A 20,954-nucleotide genomic window follows, 5' to 3' on the forward strand; every position below is an offset into this window, starting at 1 on the left:
TGTACATTTTTCTTGACTTGAGAGAAGAGTATATGATATACACATTTACGTCAAACTCAGGAATAATAAATTATATGCCGTAATAAATGAATGCGATCATTTGTCACATTATAAACTTCATTGCAGTTTCAGTCTCCTCGAAAAAATGCATTCCGATCTTTTTGTCACAATAATTGTTGTATATTCACAGATTTTTATAAATGTAAATATTTTAGACACGTTATGTTTTAAAGATATAGTAGAAATATATACACAAAGCAATTTCTCCTAAATCACCGTTCCTCTATTAATGTAAATTAAAATTCAAGGACCACCATGTTTCACGTACTCTTTCCGCATTATTTTTTGTCCTCAAGTCTTCGAGTCACAATATATATTTTGGAGTATATTATTCTTTCGGAAGACTTGTTTCTCAACACATTATACGAGGGAAAATGTAGAAAAAGAAAGTTACAATGCTACTAATTGTACAGTATTAACAAATGTAAATGCAATAAAATTTGTATAGAGTAAATGAAGACGTAAGACACGAAGACGTTTTCTATTTGGAAATGAAATTTGGCACAAAATATAGACACCTTGTTACATTAAGAAATCGTGTATGTATGCTAAACACTATCTGTTCCAGTTATTGCTTAAAAAATCTTTCTATATCGTACTTAATCAAATAGCTATCGATTAATTACTGTTTGTATCACAAAATACTCAGTTCTTTCATAATATTATGTATGCAGATAATGATTGTATAACCATTCTTTTCTGTTCGATAACTAAATGACATCAATCGTTTTATATTAAATTATGTGGTCCGGCGATGAAATTTTCTAAAAATTTCGAATTCAAGAAAGGAACATATCCGCTGCAAAAATAAAGCTTGTATACGAGCCTCAGGCGAGTAAATTCGTTAAAACTATCTTAGAATCTGGCAATGTATCGAGAAGGTAATGAGAGGAATCAGCCATCGAGGCCAAGTCTGCTTCTAATAATGCCAACTGAAGTTCTCTTCGTGCTTTTTGCACAACGTACACCATTAACGAAATACCTATTAGAATCTGAAAATAAAATGGATACATCAATCATAGATAGAAAGACATCTGCATCGTTATACTTAAATAGATGCTTACTTGAAAACAGAAGACGATATAACCAGTTGCTGCTGTTGATCTATCTTCAAGAACATCTTGCATGGATCGCAAGCTGCTGCCCAAATAAATGTTAATTATTTGGGCTGGTAATAAACCTAATGCGCTAGCTAAATGGTATTGAATGCCACCCATGTTGCTCACCTAAATATTTATTTTATTTTATTATTTTAATTAGATATACTTGTGCGCGCAATACTAACAAGAAATGTTACCCACTGCAAAAATAGTATTTTGTAAACCGAATGGAATAGGAGTTAATCTTGCGAACAAAACGACTTTAAAAGCCTGTGGTCCAGATATAACTCTGAGTATTGCTCTCGCAGTGTCGTTTTGCAAGAGTGCTCCAATCGGCAATTTCGACGACAACGCACTGAGAGTAACATGCGCTATGGCTATTCCCAAATTAGCAGATAACACCACCATCATAATGCCTCTTAATATACCAAAGAGATATCCACTGGCTATGATAAGGAATAGATAGCCGATCACGATAGGAAATGAAACCACCGTGAACAAAGCGATAAATATTATAGTGACGATCCATATGTTTTGATGTTCGATCCAGTATAGCAGCACTTTGATGTAGTCTCTACAGATGAAGACAATCGCTCCCAAGAGAGCCAAAGTAGCGATCGTTACAATAATGTAACATATCGAATTAGAATTAATGCAATTGCATTGTATCGACGAAGAATTCTTTGATGGTCTAACGCTAGCTTCTACATCCTCTATATTAATTATGTCCATGGCCGATGCAATTATTCCTCATTATGTACAGGGAAAAGACTGCTTAATTATCATCCTCTCGACACAATCTACTCGATAAATAAACGGCATATAACTCATTGGTTACATCGAACTTATCAATTGGTTTTTTTACTTGTACTCCCATGTGGATGTGCTACATGTTACTTTTTTCGTGATAGCGACATACAAGAGAGAAGCTACGAATTAGTTATACTCGAGTACGAGTATTACAATTTTGACACTGACAATAAGTGATTATCTGTCAAAGCGCGCATAAATACGAACATTGTGCGAATGAATTTCATCAAACGACACGATTGTCGATGATTTGTTCGGAATTATTTGATTTGTTAAATCGACACAAGGCCAAGTGCAAATGACAAACAGGTGTGCAAATTATTTTTACCTTGTGTGTGTGACACTATCATAATAAAGAATCTCCTCGTTTCTACCATCACTATTTCATACGGACAACAGATCGATTCTTAGTCTCCCTTCTCGTACCACTGTGCATTCTTATGGAAGAATATAATGGATTTACGATAAAAATACAAATCATACAAGCCCGTTAAATACGGAACATGTTATAATTAAAATCCGTTTACGTTTCCTGTTCTCAGTTCTCATCGAACGGTATAGGACAGTATATATAGGACAATATATACTATATTATATGTAGACCATGGACCTTAGATCATATATACCTATAGACCCTTAGACCATATATACCCATAGACCCGGCATAGGTATAGTATGTGTATAGGAAAACCGAGAGTACAGCTCGGAAAAGATAAAGGACGGTGTGACGTCACAAGATAAGTTTTAAGCAGTCTTAAGATAATTTCAAAATGGCTGAAACGGCAGACCGACGCCGACGCTACGCCATCATACACTTGCTCCGTGTAAATTTTGTGTAGCAATACATCGATGGCAAGAAATTGAATGTTATTTCTTCCCTGAATGATTGTAATAGAGCAGAAATCATGTATTGACATTTTCAATTTTTCAACGAATTTGAATTTCATCTACTCAATTTTTTTGTAAATGCATAAAGATCCGTAGTCTAGCAATGCAATAACTAATCACAAGCGAGGTAAATGTAAATTGTGTAAAACTAGCAGTACTACCTTAAAATGTTGTAAATGTGATCAATTTATATGTAAAAAACCATTTTGTAACCTGCGATTCCTAAAATAGTTAATATATATAATACTATTATTACTTTATATCTTAATAAAACATACAGAATAAACGTCTGTATCTCAAATACAGTTTATAATAGATAATTTCATGATACAATGTCAAATTCTTTGAAATTATCCTGTCCATTCTTCCCGCGTACTGGGTATGTACATGCACCGACGAGATACAGATATATAATATATATATTTATTTTGATGTAATAAATATGTGATAATTAAACACTTTTACTAAAACTTATATTTTTTAATTCATTTAAATCCTTAAAACTCAAAATTTTAAATGCTATATACACTTAAATATATATATATATATATATATTTTTATAAGCCAACAACCGTAGTCCCGTTGAAAGCACCGGTTCTCGTTAGATCACCGAAGTTAAACAACGTGGAACGTGACCGGCACTAGGATGGGTGACCGTCTGGTCAAAAACCGGAAAGTGACCCACCCGGGGTGTTTTTCACGTGTTGTTGGCAAAAGGTGGTTCGGAACCCACCATAAACAGTAGGTCCCGCTGAAAAGGCGATGGTGAGAGTGGAAAAAGGAGAGGATTGGTAAATGAATTTGAAACCCTGAGGGGACCAAATATCATGTCCATACCATATATATTTTTATATACCTATAGATATATCTATATATCTGTATATATGGTCTAAGTATAGATCCGGCGCAGATAATTTGGCCCTCGGAAAAGATGAAGACGGTGTGACGTCACGTTCTCGAAAGATGTATAAGCTATACATATATGCTCATCGACAGTGCCTACGCTTGGCTTATGTGGGGGGTGAGGGGGATCACCGGGTGCGCCATGTACATGCACATACCCAGTACGCAGGAAGAATGGACAGGATAATTTCAAAGAATTTGACATTGTATCATGAAATTATCTATTATAAACTGTATTTGAGATACAGACGTTTATTCTGTATGTTTTATTAAGATATAAAGTAATAATAGTATTATATATATTAACTATTTTAGGAATCGCGCGATATTTGATTCTGAAGACATATTATGCAGGTTACAAAATGGTTTTTTTACATATAAATTGATCACATTTACAACATTTTAAGGTAGTACTGCTAGTTTTACACAATTTACATTTACCTCGCTTGTGATTAGTTATTGCATTGCTAGACTACGGATCTTTATGCATTTACAAAAAAATTGAGTAGATGAAATTCAAATTCGTTGAAAAATTGAAAATGTCAATACATGATTTCTGCTCTATTACAATCATTCAGGGAAGAAATAACATTCAATTTAATTTCTATTTCTTGCCATCGATGTATTGCTACCAGCTTGCTACACAAAATTTACACGGAGCAAGTGTATGATGGCGTAGTGTCGGCGTCGGTCTGCCGTTTCAGCCATTTTGAAATTATCTTAAGACTGCTTAAAACTTATCTTGTGACGTCACACCGTCCTTTATCTTTTCCGAGCTGTACTCTCGGTTTTCCTATACACATACTATACCTATGCCGGGTCTATTGGTATATATGGTCTAAGATAGGTATATATGGTCTAAGCCATGGACATAGGAATTATGTCCATGATGTAGACATAGTCTAGACTATAGACAACTATAGACTATAGTCACTGTCACTATACAGGGCGTCACGAAAATATTGTACCAGTTGTACTTCCATTGACTTCCATGCAAAGAGGATTAGATTCAATTAGATTCTAATCCTCTTTGCTTCCATGTACTTCCTTGGAAGAGGTGATTCCTGAGGACTTTTGGAGCAGTTTGGAGTAACTGTTGCCTTTGCGAAAATATTCTCCGCAGCTATGTAAAGATCGAGCAAGAGTTATTAACGAAAAACACGGACCAATCAGAGCGCGGCTACGACAAGCCCCGTTGAGCGTAGCATTCGCATTGGCTGAGCCAGGACCCGTTCATTGTAACCGCGTTCTGATAGGTCCGCGGTTTCCGCTAATGGTGCGCGGGAGCGAAACTGATACCACTATCGGTGTAGAGGTGAACTACGAAGACAGAGAGGGAGATATGTCACTCACAGGAGAGACAAAGACAGAGAATACGAAACAGCTTGATTTTTCGATGAGTCTAAAGCAATATTTTTTTATGTTCTTTGTGTTGAAATATTATCTGTATTATTCCGGTGTCCCGTACAGAGCCCTTTTTAGCAATTTGTCTCTTGAAACTTTATAAACAATAATAGTGTACGTTTTTATAGAAGAAATTTTCTTCTGTAGACTTTTTCCAAAAAAAGGGCTCTGTACGCTACCCCGCAATAATACAGAGAATATATTTCAACATTGTTCAACACAAAGAGCATTTGGACTGATTTGGACTCAATTTGGACCATATAAAATCAGCTGGTCAGGTGGCTGGCCAGGTTTGATTGGGTTTGATACATTTAGGGACTTTACTCTGGTAACAAAACGAAGAGATGATTTCACCTCGCGTTTGTCCATCTAATACCTTTTTATTTTTCTGTAGTTCATCAACAGTCGTAGTTCGGCTTCGTCCATTCGTTTTTTGGTCCGCGTTACGTTACGTTGAATGAATGGTTTTCAAGCGATTTAAGGCGTATTATTCTCGCTATTTTGCGTCGGTACTTACCAAGAACGAAGTACTAAAGTCGCGGGATCATCGCTGACAAAGGTAAATAGTTGTAATCACGTTGGACACGCCGAAGAGCAACGTCGATGTTTTATCGCGAAATAGCAATGGCTGCAATGCGACATATAAAATAATTTCTTATTTTCCCTTGAGATGTGCATCGCTTCAAGTTATACGAACCTTCAAGAAATTAATCAATATTCGATAGCTTTAGTAGATAGACAGCCACTTTTGTAATTCGTGAAAGCGTGATCGTGCTTCCGTTTGGTCGTGGTCGTTATCTGGTTTTGAGAGAAATACATCCGTTTTTTAGTACGGAAGGGAAATAAAATGGAACAGGAGTCAAGGCGCAAAGGACCAAGAAGTCCGAGTGCGGATTCTGAAGACTCCACTCACCGAAGGAGGTCTAGGAAATACGACAGATCTCCGTCGCCGAGAAGAAGCAGATACCGTCGTTCTCGTTCTAGAGACAGAAGGTCGCGTTCAAGTTCCAGAGACAGAAGAAGGAAGGAGTCGAATCGTTCGCAGCAGGAATGGAAGCAGCAGACATCTCAGTCTCAAGCATCTACTCCTAATCCGAGTTCAGGTGGCTACGTGCCAGCAGTTCACAATCAGTATCAGGTAGAATCGAAACTGAATTTCCTTCTGCAAAAAGTTCATCGATTAATGGTTTCCTATATGTATAGAAGTTTTTTATTTGCTATAGGCGCCTCCACCACCAAACACGAGTCAGCCACCCCCACCCATACCTGCTTACAATCAAGGATATAATAATTACAATTACAACTACGGACAAAGCTATGACTACAGTTACCAGCAACCTACTGGTTATCGCAGCGTAAGTTTAAAACAAAATATAATGAACTCTATTTGCAAAAACAGTATGTACTCTGTGCAAGAATCTTATTTTGCGTTGATTCAGATTGCATCGCGAACAAAGCGATGCAATTAAGCTCTACTATCGGCGAGGAATTTGTTGAATGTTTTGTACTTTGCTAGTTTGGTTACGTCGTATGGTATATGTGAGAGTAACGCTAAAAAATTGCTATTCGTGCGCTACCAAAGTGTTCCGCACACGGTGTTATTAGTTTCTGGGGATGATGTTTAAGTTCCTTTATACGGCAAAATGTCGCCAGAGAAAACCCGCGTAAGTGAGTATAACAGCCGCGTTATTTATTTGATTGGCACACCGACATTGGAAACCAGTATTATTGAGCAGATGATTCATCTTGAAGAATCTTCCGTGTATTATCCAAAGTTCTGATTTGAGTATGGACGACTAAAGGTAAGGTTCGCTGGAAATACTGTTCCAGTATTTGAGGTCAAACGTTTGTTTATTTTGTTAGGATTATCCTCCGCCGAATTGGCAAGGGAATCAGGTGCCATATAACAATCAACAACCACCGCCACCACCAACGTTATCATCTCAGCAAGAATCGTCGAGACCGGTGGACAGTGGTTCCTCCGGATTAGTTTCATCTATGGCGAGACCAGAGGACGCCAAGAAGGAAGGTGTGTCATCTAATTTCTTTCTCTGTCTCTAGAAATCTCTGGCGTAGCTATATTCTGTTTTTCGAAAGAAGACTTCAGCTATGATCTTTCGAAAAACGGGCAGAGTAGCGTGTAGGCAATCTTAAAATTCGTTTCGATCTGATGCCCCGCAGCAATCGCAGCTGAAGTAAAACAGCAAAAAGCGACCTTGGCTAAACAGCGGGAGGAATACGTTAAAAAGTCAGCCACGTTGCAACGCGAACTGGAAATCCTGCGTCAACAGTGCGACGAAATTGGTAAAGAGGGTGGGCGAGAGAACAACCGGATCATAAAGGAGAATCAAAAGTTGCAGGTAAACAACTGCACTGTGTCGTCGTTTCGAGCGGAACCAAACGATTTGCTAATATTCGCCTTGTTTTTTCTTGTTCGCAGATCGAAATACAAAATAAAATGAAATCGATACATAACGTTATCGACATGCTTACCGGGATAATCGGAGACAAGGCGACCGTCGACGATCTTAAAAGCAAGTTTAAACTAGAAATTAACAAGCGTTCGAGAAGTCCCAAAGAAGATTTCCCGAAGGGGAAATCGGAGACACCAGACAGATCATCGGGCTCCGATTCCGATAAGGAGCCAAAAAATGAACGAGAATCGAAAGATCGACGATCTCCCGAGGATGCTAAACCTATGTACAATTTCGTGCATTACGATCCGGAAATGCACTGGTGTAAAGTCTGCGATATATTTCCTAAAACTGCAAAGGAATATTTGAATCATCTGCATAGCAATGAACACAAAGAAGCTTGCTTAGTAAGTCGCCTTATCGTTGTCATAGTAGAGCCAGTAGTAAAAGCCTCCTCCGATTTTGGTATAAGTGCTTTTAATCCATTGAATTCAAATCAAGTAAATAAATGAAAAAAAAAACAAACGAACGAACAATCAAAATAAAATATAAAAGTGATCAAATCCCGATCGAAGATCGTTTTCATGTAAATAACATTTACGATTATATTAGAACAGGAAGCGGAAATATGTAACTGATAATCGATTTACATTGTGACTGAACAAACGGATTCGGTTAAAACTATGTATTTCTAATTCAAACTCATATTTCGTGTAAGGATGATATATATATATATATATACATATATATATATATATATATATATATATATATATATATATGTATATATATATTACAGTAACGATCGACGTGCAGGTACTTGGTACAGAGTCCGATTGGTGTTACCATGAACAGTATCACGTTAACATATTGTACCATCGAGTTCAATAATCTCGTACACGCATTTCTTTTGTAACGACCTTTGTCGATTAACACGTTCTTCCCTGCAACAGGAACGGAAGATAGTTGACATGCCATGGCATGAGCGGAATGGAGAAGGAACAGAAAAGGAAGTGCCCTATTATTCAGGACTGCCAACGAAAAGAACACCGATCAAAGGTACGGTTCATTTCAGTGGATAATTACTAATAGAATACAATTCCGTAGCTTGTGCACAGACACTGTGGTGTCCCGGTATGTATTGAAGAAACTTATACGGCTATGGTTTGCTCGAAAATTTGTCTGCATTCATTCCAAATCTACGGCTTTTTTCTTTGTGGGGTACAAACAACGAAAAAAAAAAAAGAAAGGCAACAATACGAAAACAATGCGTGGGCTTCTCCTTTTCCGTGGTAATAGATTATTCACACGTTGTAATTTTTCAATCCACGTCCCGTGGAGCATTGTTTTCTGTTGTCCGGTTCCGGGGAGCGTTTTTATTCGTGTGAAACACGTTGGCAGCAAATTTTGTAGCAACGATGGTTAAACACCGTAGCGATGCACTGGATTTTGTAATGGGACTCGAGGAGCACACTTTCGAGCGATTTCAGCTTCTATTGTCGAACTGTTTCTCGAATTCTTCCCAAGTGTTAATATCGTTCGTCGAATACACATCGTACCTAGGTTGATTTCACGTTCAAGAACGAAACTACGGAAGATCCTTTTGTCGATGTGAAAGTATCGGCATCATAATGATATAGTGCGTGTATCAATTCAAGTACCGTATTACGTTATACCGAGATGTGTAAACTGTGCAAATTCGCCCGTGTCATGTATTTAGTATACTTAACATTATATCTATATCTATATTATATATCTATGCATACATGTATATACATACGTGATATAAGTGATTATAAGTCAAAGTACTTTTGTGAAACCTACTACAACTGCTAGAGAATTCGATATATTTGTATAAAATTATCGGTACATCGCTAATGATCGTAACAGTTGCAGATTGAACGAATACTTTCTAAAATTGCAGATCCGTGGCAATTGTAGTACGTACATTGTTACGTTGGTTCATGTAATTCGTTAACTTTTCTCTCCTACCTGTAAACACGATGTGGTACAACTGTACAAAAATAAAAAAGCCGAGTTCTTCCCTCTTCTTCCATCACTCCTCAGTTCTTTTCTAGAGATCAACGCGGGACCATCCAAGGGATATTTAATGTTGTCCACCGTTTATTGAGCATCTTTTAATGTATTACTTTTTGTTTTCAGTGACATGAATGTGTCGTGGCAGAATATAAGGTCATTCTTTATGAACTTAAATTGTTTACCAATATTCAAAGCTTGAGCGATATTAAGCGTCGGTTCATTTGGTTATAGGTCTGCAGTTCTTCAGCGCTGCGACGGCATGGTACTGCAAGCTGTGCGACTCCTGGATAGGTGATCTTCATTGCGCGAGTTTGCACCTGAAGTCGAAACAGCATTCCGAAAACTATTCCGTAAGTTTCCGCTTGATTCGACCGTAACGGGAAGTTGGGCGGCAATGTTTGTAACACGTAATTCCTTTTCCCAGAGTTTCGTGGAACAGAATCCCCACTGGGAGACCGACTGGATGGCGGACCGCGAGAAAGCGTTTTCCGAGGAGAAGCACAAACAAATACAAATGGAGCTGCAGAAGCACAAAGAGGACGATCCACCGCCAAAGTCGAAGAAATCGAAAAAGTCGAAGAAGAGCAAGAAGAAGTCGAAGAAACGGCGAAACAGGAGCAGCGGCAGCGACAGCTCCAGCGAGTCTGAGAACTCGGACACGGACTCCGATCAGGACATGTCGAAGAGCATACGCGTAGCGATGCGAAACAAGATGAAAGCGTCGACTCAGGCGATTCTCAACGAGGAGATAGACTACCATCGGATCAAGTTGAAGGGTCACTGGTCGAAAATGGCTCAGCACTTGAATCAGCCGCCGACTCCGGAACCGCAGCCCGCGGAGACCGACGACAGACAGTTGTTGAACTCAATCCGGGACAAATTGAAAGCGAAACAGGAGGAGGAGATGAAGTCGATCGGCGGTCGACGATTGAGCGAGGAAAAGACGGTGGAGGAAGAGGAAGAAGAAGAGGAGGAGGAAGAGCAGGAACAAACATCTTTCTCGAACAAAACGAAACCGGAGAGTTTGGAGATGTGGGGACCGAAGGAGCCGCCCAAGCCGTTCTGGATCAAGAAGGAGGAAGAGAAGCCGCAACCTATAATCAACAAACCGATCGAGCTGCCGAAGCCCGAAGAGATGCCGAAACCTCATATGGGATTCTGGACGAAACAGCAGGTCAACATGACCGTGAAGCCGCCGGAGAACAAATCCGTGGATAAGGAGGACGAGAGGGACAGAGAGAGCGACAGATACAAGGAGGATCGCGAGAGAAAATACGACAGACGAGAGGACAAATACGATCGCTACGGCAGATATGACAGGAGACGTGGTCGAGACAGGGACAGGGATCGCGACAGAGACAGGGACAGGGATCGTGACCGTGATAGGGACAGAGAGAGGGACAGAGACAGGGACCGGGACTACTACGACGATCGTAGAAAACGGGACAGCAACGACTCTCCGCGTCGCGATAGAAACTGGCGCGACAGTCCGAAGAGAAACTACGAGAAGTACACTAAGGATAGAAGAGACGACAACTCGTCGAATGACGAGTCCAAGTTCGAGAAGAAGACGAACGAGTCCGCGTCCAAGTCGAAGAAGGGCAACGTGCAGACGAAGAAGTCCGCGCCCCAAGTGTCCAAGGGGAAGCTGCCTTTCATAGGCAGGCTGCCGCTGTTTAAGAAGAAAACCGAGGAGCCGAAACTGCCCGAGAAAGACATCACGCCGCTCCCATACCAACAGAGCAAGTTCGAGGACACGCCGAAGGTTCCTAACGAGATCATCAATCCACCGGGCGTGGTACACATCACGAAACTCGCTACTCCCATCAATCTCGGTAACAGCAACCTTGTCAACAGCAATACCAATAGCGGAAGCAACGTTAACCCGTCGCCGGCCCAAGGCACCAAGAACCAACCTATGAAGATATTGGTGGCACCGCCTCCGCCGGTGTTGAACGAGGCGAAACCGACCCAGCAGGTTGTAGACATGGAGATAGAGGATCAGTCCGAGGAGACTGTGATAGAGGAGCCGATGATAGAGCAGCAGAAGCCACCGCCGACCATATCAAAGTTACCTCTGCCTCCTCACCCGCCTCCGCCACTGAACAGACCTCCACCCACGTTCACGACGGCTACTCAGCAATCGCAGCAGCAACAACAAACGTCAGGACAAAGTAGACCCCAATTCTCCCCCAGCAGACCACCACCGCCGTTTATATCGAACCCGCCTCCGTTCGTTCAAAGCCAACCGCGATTCCCCGCTCATCAACCGGTACGCCCACCTGTGCAGACTCACTCACCGTACATGACCAATCCACCCCCGCAAATTCCAGTCGTCCCGTTCGTTCAGAATCATCAGAATCCACCGCCGCCCCCAATACCAACGGTAGAAGGCGCCGCACCTGATATCTCCGAGATACCGGAGCCGACCGAGAAACGAACCGACCCGAGCATTCCGCTGCCTGACGACCTCCAAGAGGCTTTGAACATCATTTTCCCGAAAGAGGAGACCGAAGCCAAACAGCAAAGCCATCAGGAGACCAACATTATGTACTCGTCCATGTACAGTATGCTAGGTTGCGTCGGTTACGGGCCGGAATACATGGACCAGCCACCACCAGAGATCACACAGGCCGATGCCGAGGTGGACACTCAGCCCGGCCCGGATGATTTGAAGATGTTGGGCATCGACGAGGGGGACACGATCTTATAAGGATTTCTATGGACTTTCACACACGTACAGATTTGACCGTTCTCGTTTTGGTAACAAAATATTTCGCGACACGCGATGGTTCTGCCGATAGTTGCTGTTCTCAAACGTTCATCCACCTGTGAACCGACGAATGTATCTCTACATGTAACATTCATATGGTACAGCATACGATACACATGCGCACGAACGCGCACAGATAGATACACACAGAAAGACACGCGTTAAAATGAAATCGTGTAATTATGTAAACTAGTATTTTAAATAGGAAATAGTAAATAGCGAATTCGTTTACTGACAACAGATTGTCGTTGTCGCCGTGAAAACAAGAGACACGCGCGTGTCGTGACGAGATATTTACTATTTTTTATTGAACATACTATACCTATTCTTTCGGTTTGAATCGATCGCTAAAGAACTCGTGGAACTTCTATACCGATGTTGCAGAATTAGTTTGCGTAAAGCGAGATTGATTTCCATTGAAATTTATAATTCTGACTAATGGTCGTGCGAGGATATTACGTGGTTTTAGCGGTATAAGTTAGACATGTAAGAACCAGCCTCGTCGACACTTGAAATACGCTTACATTTCAGCCACGTCGTAAACAGCATGAAAACCACGCTCTTTAAACAAATTTCCAAATGTACATTAATAAAGTCCATTAATAAAATAATGAGAAACGATACGGGAAGTGATGGATACAACGAAATAACTAGACGGTCCGATAATTGTGTGCATTGCTCGATTATGCTTTATTCAGCACTTTGAAAAATTTCCTTTTCCGCGTAAAATCACACAGATATACAATTGAAATATGGAATTTCCTTTTTTTTTTTATCAAATTCATTAAATATTCCATGGCACAGTGTATAACATAAAACATACTCTAGGCATAAGTATTGTACTAACATGCCCGATGTCCTCGTTTAGTATTGTCATAACACTTTCGAACGTGTTGCTTGATTATTTAACAATAATTCTCTCAAGATACAACTGCGTTTTTCTATCACACAATGAAACGAATTTGCAAAGACAAACTTCCACTACTTGCTTCGTATACACAAACTGTGTAATCCGCGGATAAATGCTATCTTTCAACTCTACGATTGGTTGCCGGGACAACTCGTGCATGGAATGAATTGACATTTAGTCTGTCTTTTTTTAAACATCTTTATCGTGTGTCATTTACATTCTCATTAATCGTGTCGGTACTTTTCTCAAAAGTAATATTCAGTATTTTACACGGTCTCATTGTCAGTCACGATCACCGTTCCTGTCATGTACGGAACAATAAGTGGTAGAACATTTGACAAACTTTTAGTTTGCTTAAAATCCTAATTCATTGCATACACACACGCGCACACTTGACAATAAACATGTCAATCGGTTATAAAATCATTAGCGCCTACGCTAACTTCGAATCGGCTAACTTTCAACAGGAGTACGATATATCAAAACGTGTCATTGTTTTAAAAAAATTCTTAAAAAAATGTTCCCTTTGCGAAGTGACACGATTGAACACCTTTGTCTACTTTGGAATGACGTCTCGTGGAATGAACGGTAATCTAATCATCCGAAGCGTTGGTGCTGTGAAAACTAATTTCACTACCCGAGTGCCGAAGCGGAACAGTACTGATAATAAAGATACTTCGATGTCGTTTAGTTGTTTGCGAACAATACGATGCTTAGATTTGCAATATTAGACCCGCGCTTGAAACATTATCACCGCCACCGGCAGTTTGAACAGCTTCGGTGCAAACTAAAACTGGCGCGACGCATACTTGAATGGTAACGTCTTCGGTTCCTGTTTTCAGTATCTCGTCCCAACACGACACTGGTTTGTTGATATCCAGCGCTATTCGGGTGCCATCGATGATGGAAGTCGAGAAGCTATCGTCCAACATCAACGCTGCTTTCTTCACGTCCACCTGAAACGGTTCGTAAACTTGAGTACACGATGAAGGAGGTAGACTCGTTTTTCTAGGATTGCAAGGGTGCTTCTCATTCCTCGATAATGCAAATATGGTCTTTTCCAGTAATCGAAAGCGCTAGATAAAAGATTAATCTAGGCCACGATCGCCCTCAAAAGTCCTATTTTTACGTTTACGAGGTGTAATTTGTATTATTCGGCAGCATGTAGCTGTCGCAGCTTTATGAAAATAGCTACATGCGCAGCTATAGCTATGTACAGCTTGTCAAATCTAGCTGTGCGGCTGAATCAGGCTGAATGTCCCCGCTGCGCAATGGTAAATAGGCGGAACCTCGCAACGACGGTGAACTGATCGTCATCTGTCAAACGATGCACGTGGCGACAGTTCAGTTAAAAAGTAAAGTGACACAAGTGTATTCACACAAACATGCAAACAGTTGTTTTGTATGTTTACTGCTGTAAGTGTGGATTTATAGTGGAGCTGCGAGCATCGATGATAGCGGCGCGGTGAAAAGAAACCAGCATTCGTGACAACATTTCGACACATACTAATGAAAAAGTACATATGTATTTTCTTTGTTTTTCTTTTTTTTTCTCCGCACAGCTCACCTCGCTGCTCCACTATAAATCCACCCTAAGAAATAATGTACCTTACCGTTCATATGTTGCATCCTTCTCTCGTCAAGTGCGGTCTTTGTTTTTGTCTGCATATTCCTAAGTTTTGGTCAACCGCACAGCTAGATTTGACAAGCTGTACTTTCAAATAATGCAAATTACACCTCGTAAACGTAAAAATAGGATTTTTGAGGGCGATCGCGGCCTAGATTGACTTTTATTTAGCGGTTTTGACTACTGTAAAACCCCATTATCTTTTATAGAGAAATGAGAAGGTGCATCCTTGCAATCCTAGGATAACGAGTCTACCCCGTTAAGTTATTTGAAAGCGCACAGCGTTCCAATGAAATCATTTGCATTCGCATCGATATTGTACGTACATTACTCGTGGCGCAGACGTGTCTGTGAGCTGTTAAGGACGCTTTGGCTGCCGCAGCCATAGTGTTCTTCCACATGGATCCTTTTACGGTGAATATGGCTTGATAGGCCAACGTATGTACATGAATACGTGTGAGCTCTCGCGCATGGGGAACCGATCTACTCTTCATGCGTATCACTTTGAACAGCGTTCGCATTTGATCCAGAACCGACGCGATACGCGGCGTCGAATTGGCAACCAACGAAATGTTCCTGTAATACACGGCGTTATGCAGGTTGGTGATTTCTTGTTCGTTCATGCCTAAACTATCCGCGTAAGGAATGATCGAGTCGCACAACTCGAACAGCAGCCCAGCATCCACAAACGATGCCATTTCGAAGTGGATTTTTGTGGTTTGGGACCGTTCCATCATCTGCTTCTTCACCTTGAACAAAAGCCTCTGCTGTTCGCCTAATTGGGGAATCGAAGAGTTTTGTTAGACCGATACAGAAGATTATATTCTTGGTACGTTAGGATGACTATTACCTTCTGGGTAAGGGTAACTATCCATCATTTGTAGACCGCTGACCACAAGCAAATTAGGCTCGGTTTGAGACAAGACTTCATCGAATGCATCGATGGAGCTTATCATCGGATTGTTCACATCGTTGTGGACTATGTATCTGGAGGATTATTTGAAGGATGTTATTATTCGAAGAACATTTTCCAGGATTAATACAATACGATACGACACCTGTTTGCTCTAGCACTGGAGTAAGGACCCCAAACCTCTCCGCGTTTGTACTCTATGATCAAGTGAATATCGTCCCGTTTTACTTCTCCTCCAACGATGTTGATCACCTGCGGCATCATCTGGTGCAAAGACTTGGTCAACTTGGCGGCGAGCGTCACGTCGCAGCCTTCTTTCGCGAATCGTAGTGCCATAACCGCCGCATTTCCGCCGATAGTGGAATAGAAGGACGGGAACGTGCGAGCTTTGGCGACGAGCTCGTCAAACAATGTCCGATTCGCCATGAATCTCCTGCAAAACGTAGACAAATACAGTGGAACCTCGGTATGCGATCTTAATAAAAAAAAAAGAATGGGACGTATACCAAACCAACTTTTCCCATAAGAAGTAATGTAAAACTGATTAATCTGTTCTCATGTAAAAAAAAAGACTCCTATTGATACTATACCTACATCAATGGGGTTGTAAAATAATTTAAACACTGTTTAAATAAATACTACTACTACTACTACTACTAGTAGAGAGTTGTTGATAACAAAATTGCAAAATAATTCGGAGTGCAAAGGGTTAAAGAAGACCATGAAGATCAAGGGAAAAAGACAAATAAGTAGGAGACTCACTCCGCGGCGGCTCCATATCGGAAATAATAAGCAAAACTTTTGAGCAACTCCAACTCTGTGTAAATTTCATCGAAATGTTCCGGTTGGCCGATCTCCTCGGTGTATTTCAGCAGCTGATCGGCGTTCACGAAAACGTCAGTGCACACACCATAACCTATCGCGACTTTCGGCTTCGAGGTGATCACGTGTTTGTTTTCCAGCGTCTCCAATCCGTGAATTAAAGTTTGCAAACGTTTCTGAAGAACGTTCTCGGTGTTTCTGTAATAAATCGCCACCAAAACCGTCAGTAGAGTGACGGCCGTTCCGAATTTCAACCCTCTGTTATACCCCATGTCAGACACCAATGAGAACAATGCACCAACGCCGCAACTATATCTACTGACACTCTACACGCGAGTACATATACACACGGTTTCTGTAAACGTGCAATGCAATCGATGCGATGCATACTTATCGCGTAAATTGTGTTTCTCGTTCTCCGCGATACGCAACAATCAACATTATCCCACATGTATAAGTCGAAACCTTTTCTTATCGCTTCTCAATAACGGGATAGTGTACGAAGAAGGAGAACGCGTTCGTGTAGTTTCTTCTGAGAATGTTTATTTAAAAAAAAAATATTACCACAATGATATAACGTTCGGATACATATATATCATCGATTTCATTCATACATGCATACGCTTTCAAATCTCTGTCTAAAATTAGACATTTATTTTCCACGTTTCTGTACAATTATGCAGCACGTCGATCTCTATATGTATACTCGTAAATTTCATCAGCGGGAGAGAACTTACGCTATAGATTAATAAAAAATACCAGGGGAAGAGTAGTAACATTTTTCCGCCGTGTGCATGCGATTGCGAGATTCTATATATGTCAGATATATATATAAAAATACTCGAAGTCCAGACGATCGTAAAGGTATAAACACATTACTATTCCTATGAAAACAAGTAATAGAGTGTGAGCAATATATGTAAATGTATATCCATCAGTATGTCCTCTGTATTGTAGAACGTGATAGCACGCGAGCCCACGCGACGCGATAATAATGTGTTTGTACCTTAATCGCCATCTCTAATAGAAAGTATTCAATTCGTTGAACTAAATTTACAATTTTAGACAAGAATTGTCCGATATATTCAGAGATTTTACAATTAATAATACACACAGGGTCGAGTACTCGCGCACATTCGAGTTCTTAAAACTCGACGAGATATATCTCGCCATTCATTTAAACTACTCCCTCCTTGTTTTTCGTATGAAGGCGCATATGTTTTTTCAAATTGTCGAGTCTGTTGCAACGTCGATCGCAGTAGTCGCACTGATAAGGCATTAAGTTACTGTGCACCACCACGTGACCATTCAAGTGGCTAATTTGCTTGAACCGTTTGCCACAAATCGTGCAAACGTACGGCCTCTCGTTCATGTGGGAGGAGGCGATGTGCGTCTGCAAGTTGGTCTTTCTGACGAAGGTGGCCTTGCAGATGTCGCATTCGAACGGCCTGACGTTCGCGTGAATAGCCAGATGAGACTTCAGGACGTTCTTATGCTTAAAGTTCTTCTCGCACAGATGACACTGGAACGGCCGCTCGTCGTTGTGCACTTTCTTATGAACGGAAAGATGGGCCAGCTGCTTAAACATTTTCGCACAGATCTCGCATTGGTACGTGCGACCGTCTTCGTGAGCGGCGCTTATGTGGCGACGCAAAGTGTCCGCCAAAGTATACCGTTTCCCGCAGATCTTGCAGCGGAACGGACGCTCGTTCGTGTGAGTCATCAGGTGTCCGTTCAAGTTCCTCTTTTCGAGGAACCGGGCGCCGCACACGTCGCACTGATACGGCTTCTCCCCATTGTGCACGTACATGTGCTTCTTCAGCGAGTTCCGCAGGCTGAACCTCTTCTTGCAGACTGTACATTCGAACTTCCGCTCGCCGGTGTGAACCAACATGTGCGACTTCACGTGGCCCGCTTGTTTGAACTTTTTCCCGCAAACGATACAGGGAAACAGACGCTCGTGCGAATGGGTCAGTACGTGTCGCTCCAGCACGCTTTTAGTCGTGAAGACCTTCTTGCAATTGTCGCATTCGAACAACCGAATGGGCTTTTTCGATTTCGTCACGTAGCCTCCCTTGTGCTTGCGCTGATGCGTGTGCACCTTCAACGCGGTCAAACTGCCGAACTTGGTTCCGCAGACCGCGCACTGGAACGAACGGTAGTCCTTGTGCGTCAACGAATGTTGACTTAGATGCCCTAACTGTTTGAAACTCTTGTTACAAATCTCGCAAATGTATGGCCTTTCGTTCGTGTGAGATCGCATGTGCCTTTTCAATACGCTAGGGAAACTAAATGTCTGCTTGCAGTAAGTGCATTCCAAAGATGACTCTCCGTTGCTTACCTTCTCCGTAGACGCACTTTTCCGTTCCTTAAGTAGGCATAAACGTTTCGGTGCCTGAGGGCCTTCGTCCTCAGTTTTCAAATTCTTTTGAGTAGAATCTGCGTTCGCAGAACTATTCAATTCGGATGATTTCTCGTTCGACATCGTTTCTTCTTCTTCTTGCGAACGATCTCTGCTTCTTCTCGTCCTGTTTAAACTATGCGTTTGTCGATGCGATTGTCGCATATGTTTCTCGTACAAGCTGCAAACATGGAACGTCTTGTTGCACAAGGTGCACTCGAACTTCTTCCCTTTGTTGTGCCACTGCATATGGTTTTTCAGGTGACCGAGTCTCATATACTGCTTCTGGCAGATCTTGCATTTCAATTCTTCGTTCCCAGGGACTGACTTAATTTTATCATCGGCCAGTATGTCTTCGCACACAGAATCTTCGGTATGCATGTTCAACGGTTCGCTTTTAACATTGACAAAATTAAAATTGGGAGGCTCTTTCGTAAGCTCGTTCCTGATTTCGCTGGCAGAATTGCTGTCGTCCCTCCACTAATAAACGAAACGATATTGATCATTAATTAGCGTAAAGAAACAAATACGTAATCTAACATTATACTTACGCAATCCATGTCTTTAATATCTATAGAATCTGAACTTTCCATAAACCTATCAGCCTCTTCCTTTTCGCTAACGGTAGACATATCGGATACAAGACTAATCCATTCTTCTTCTGTCCATATGTCTTCCTTGTTACCCATTGTGCTAGTTCTCTTTTGAAATTCCTCGTGCACATTTCTACCAAACAGTATGTCATACGGAATCTTTCCATTCTCGCATCGAAAGGTGGAATTTTGTAAAATCTGTACATGTTTCAGAGCTTCGTACCACGTCGTGGTAGGGTTTCTCTGAGCCCAGCATTCGAGCAAGTTCTTAAAATCTCTGTTGTTCTCTTTATTCTCGGAAATGTCTCCATGAAGAATAACGAAATCTTTCCATAAAAAACGTAACTCCTGCACAACCTGTTCTGCGAACTTACGTCCGTTGTTACTTTGTATAACCTGCGGTGCTCCGATGATGGCTAACACGTCTAGAAGTTTCATAGCCACTTCGCTCGCAGTATTTCCGTGTAATCCTTTCAGCACAACAAACTTAGATACTTGATCCTCATAAACGAAGAAGTACTTGTAATTGCTGGTTAATTTGACTGGCATGTCCATGACATCAACTTGTCCACGGCGAAATAGTCTCTTGTTCACGATATCACAATGCAAATTCATTGTTTCAGTGCTATGATTTTCTGGACAACTTATATAGTATTTACCTTGCTATGTATCACAATTTATAAATATACATATATATATATATCTATCTTTTTTCTCGGAGGTAAAGGATTAAGTACCCTTTAATGAGAACTCGTGTTCTGAAAAGTCAGTACTAAATCTCTCAGATAATAAATTATACGTTTCCTCTGGCACTGTATCTGCTTTTGACATTTTCGTTATTTACATTTACATCATCGAGCTCTCGTAGGCTAGCGGATAAAAAAATGAATAGATTAAAATACACTCGTGATATGTACGCAAACGTGAAAAAGGTAATCGTCGATCAGTATTTCAATAAGATAAAATAATCCATGAAAAAATAATATGTGTAAATACCATCGAATTCTAACCTATACGATTCACCGCGCAATTCATTTTGCATTAAAACAGAATTTTCACATTTATCTTTCAAGACTCGCGCCGTCGAGTCTTGGGATTCTATCATTTCATATTTGTCCATGGAACGTGATGGAACGCACGTGTTTTTCACTATTCGATTCAACAATCAACTGCAATCAACGTTCAATATTCAACTGTAAATATACTCTCGTTTACCATTTTTATGGCGTGTTCTCATTGGCACAAGCAGGTATGGTAAAGTATGGTTCTGGTATGGTATATATAGCAAACAGGGGG

General features: G+C 40.9%; 4 protein-coding genes across 7 annotated transcripts; 1 reads left to right on the forward strand and 3 right to left on the reverse strand.

Moving 5' to 3' along the window:
• Positions 1–6: 6 nt before the first annotated feature.
• Positions 7–2,605, reverse strand: LOC143213863 (transmembrane protein 64). Its single transcript, XM_076434158.1, has 4 exons — positions 2,299–2,605; positions 1,362–1,960; positions 1,125–1,286; positions 7–1,052 (listed from the first exon to the last, which is right to left on the reverse strand). Exons 2-4 carry the CDS (start codon positions 1,890–1,892, stop codon positions 888–890), a joined length of 858 nt encoding a protein of 285 aa, XP_076290273.1. The 5' UTR covers positions 1,893–1,960; positions 2,299–2,605; the 3' UTR covers positions 7–887.
• A 2,954-nt stretch (positions 2,606–5,559) lies between these two features.
• LOC143214448 (uncharacterized) lies at positions 5,560–13,013 on the forward strand. 2 transcript variants are annotated; one of them, XM_076435529.1, is made up of 9 exons: positions 5,560–5,724; positions 5,996–6,303; positions 6,389–6,520; positions 7,029–7,194; positions 7,347–7,525; positions 7,606–7,986; positions 8,533–8,638; positions 9,851–9,969; positions 10,044–13,013. In XM_076435529.1, the coding sequence occupies exons 2-9, from the start codon at positions 6,013–6,015 to the stop codon at positions 12,330–12,332; spliced, it is 3,663 nt and encodes a 1,220-aa protein (XP_076291644.1). In that variant the 5' UTR covers positions 5,560–5,724; positions 5,996–6,012; the 3' UTR covers positions 12,333–13,013. The 2 variants fall into 2 exon arrangements, with proteins under 2 accessions (XP_076291644.1, XP_076291645.1); XM_076435530.1 differs by lacking the exons at positions 5,560–5,724; positions 5,996–6,303; positions 6,389–6,520 and adding an exon at positions 6,644–6,967.
• Positions 13,014–13,055: 42 nt separating this feature from the next.
• On the reverse strand, positions 13,056–17,079 carry LOC143214453 (ADP-dependent glucokinase). The gene is made up of 5 exons (XM_076435537.1): positions 16,605–17,079; positions 15,988–16,275; positions 15,780–15,916; positions 15,256–15,704; positions 13,056–14,258 (listed from the first exon to the last, which is right to left on the reverse strand). Exons 1-5 carry the CDS (start codon positions 16,934–16,936, stop codon positions 14,016–14,018), a joined length of 1,449 nt encoding a protein of 482 aa, XP_076291652.1. The 5' UTR covers positions 16,937–17,079; the 3' UTR covers positions 13,056–14,015.
• Positions 17,080–17,205: 126 nt separating this feature from the next.
• On the reverse strand, positions 17,206–20,929 carry LOC143214452 (uncharacterized). 3 transcript variants are annotated; one of them, XM_076435534.1, is made up of 3 exons: positions 20,669–20,929; positions 19,617–20,527; positions 17,206–19,545 (listed from the first exon to the last, which is right to left on the reverse strand). In XM_076435534.1, exons 2-3 carry the CDS (start codon positions 20,271–20,273, stop codon positions 17,842–17,844), a joined length of 2,361 nt encoding a protein of 786 aa, XP_076291649.1. In that variant the 5' UTR covers positions 20,274–20,527; positions 20,669–20,929; the 3' UTR covers positions 17,206–17,841. The 3 variants fall into 3 exon arrangements, with proteins under 3 accessions (XP_076291649.1, XP_076291648.1, XP_076291651.1); XM_076435533.1 differs by having other exon boundaries at positions 20,655–20,929; XM_076435536.1 differs by lacking the exon at positions 20,669–20,929 and having other exon boundaries at positions 19,617–20,643.
• Between the last annotated feature and the right edge of the window lie 25 nt (positions 20,930–20,954).

Source organism: Lasioglossum baleicum, chromosome 12 (assembly GCF_051020765.1).
Source record: "Lasioglossum baleicum chromosome 12, iyLasBale1, whole genome shotgun sequence".
NCBI lineage: Eukaryota > Metazoa > Arthropoda > Insecta > Hymenoptera > Halictidae > Lasioglossum > Lasioglossum baleicum.

What these genes read in the sequence shown, in the direction of transcription:
- LOC143213863 (XM_076434158.1), bottom strand. Translation starts at nt 1,892, where the DNA reads ATGGACATAATTAATATAGAGGATGTAGAAGCTAGCGTTAGACCATCA. An exon ending in TACAAAATACTATTTTTGCA is followed by an intron (nt 1,287 to 1,361) that starts GTGGGTAACATT and finishes ATAAATATTTAG; the next exon opens with GTGAGCAACATGGGTGGCAT. An exon ending in ATATCGTCTTCTGTTTTCAA is followed by an intron (nt 1,053 to 1,124) that starts GTAAGCATCTAT and finishes TTTTATTTTCAG; the next exon opens with ATTCTAATAGGTATTTCGTT.
- LOC143214448 (XM_076435529.1), top strand. Translation starts at nt 6,013, where the DNA reads ATGGAACAGGAGTCAAGGCGCAAAGGACCAAGAAGTCCGAGTGCGGAT. An exon ending in AACCTACTGGTTATCGCAGC is followed by an intron (nt 6,521 to 7,028) that starts GTAAGTTTAAAA and finishes TTATTTTGTTAG; the next exon opens with GATTATCCTCCGCCGAATTG. An exon ending in AACACAAAGAAGCTTGCTTA is followed by an intron (nt 7,987 to 8,532) that starts GTAAGTCGCCTT and finishes TCCCTGCAACAG; the next exon opens with GAACGGAAGATAGTTGACAT.
- LOC143214453 (XM_076435537.1), bottom strand. Translation starts at nt 16,936, where the DNA reads ATGGGGTATAACAGAGGGTTGAAATTCGGAACGGCCGTCACTCTACTG. An exon ending in CGATATGGAGCCGCCGCGGA is followed by an intron (nt 16,276 to 16,604) that starts GTGAGTCTCCTA and finishes TACGTTTTGCAG; the next exon opens with GAGATTCATGGCGAATCGGA. An exon ending in TAGTTACCCTTACCCAGAAG is followed by an intron (nt 15,705 to 15,779) that starts GTAATAGTCATC and finishes TTCCCCAATTAG; the next exon opens with GCGAACAGCAGAGGCTTTTG.
- LOC143214452 (XM_076435534.1), bottom strand. Translation starts at nt 20,273, where the DNA reads ATGAATTTGCATTGTGATATCGTGAACAAGAGACTATTTCGCCGTGGA. An exon ending in ATATTAAAGACATGGATTGC is followed by an intron (nt 19,546 to 19,616) that starts GTAAGTATAATG and finishes TTCGTTTATTAG; the next exon opens with TGGAGGGACGACAGCAATTC.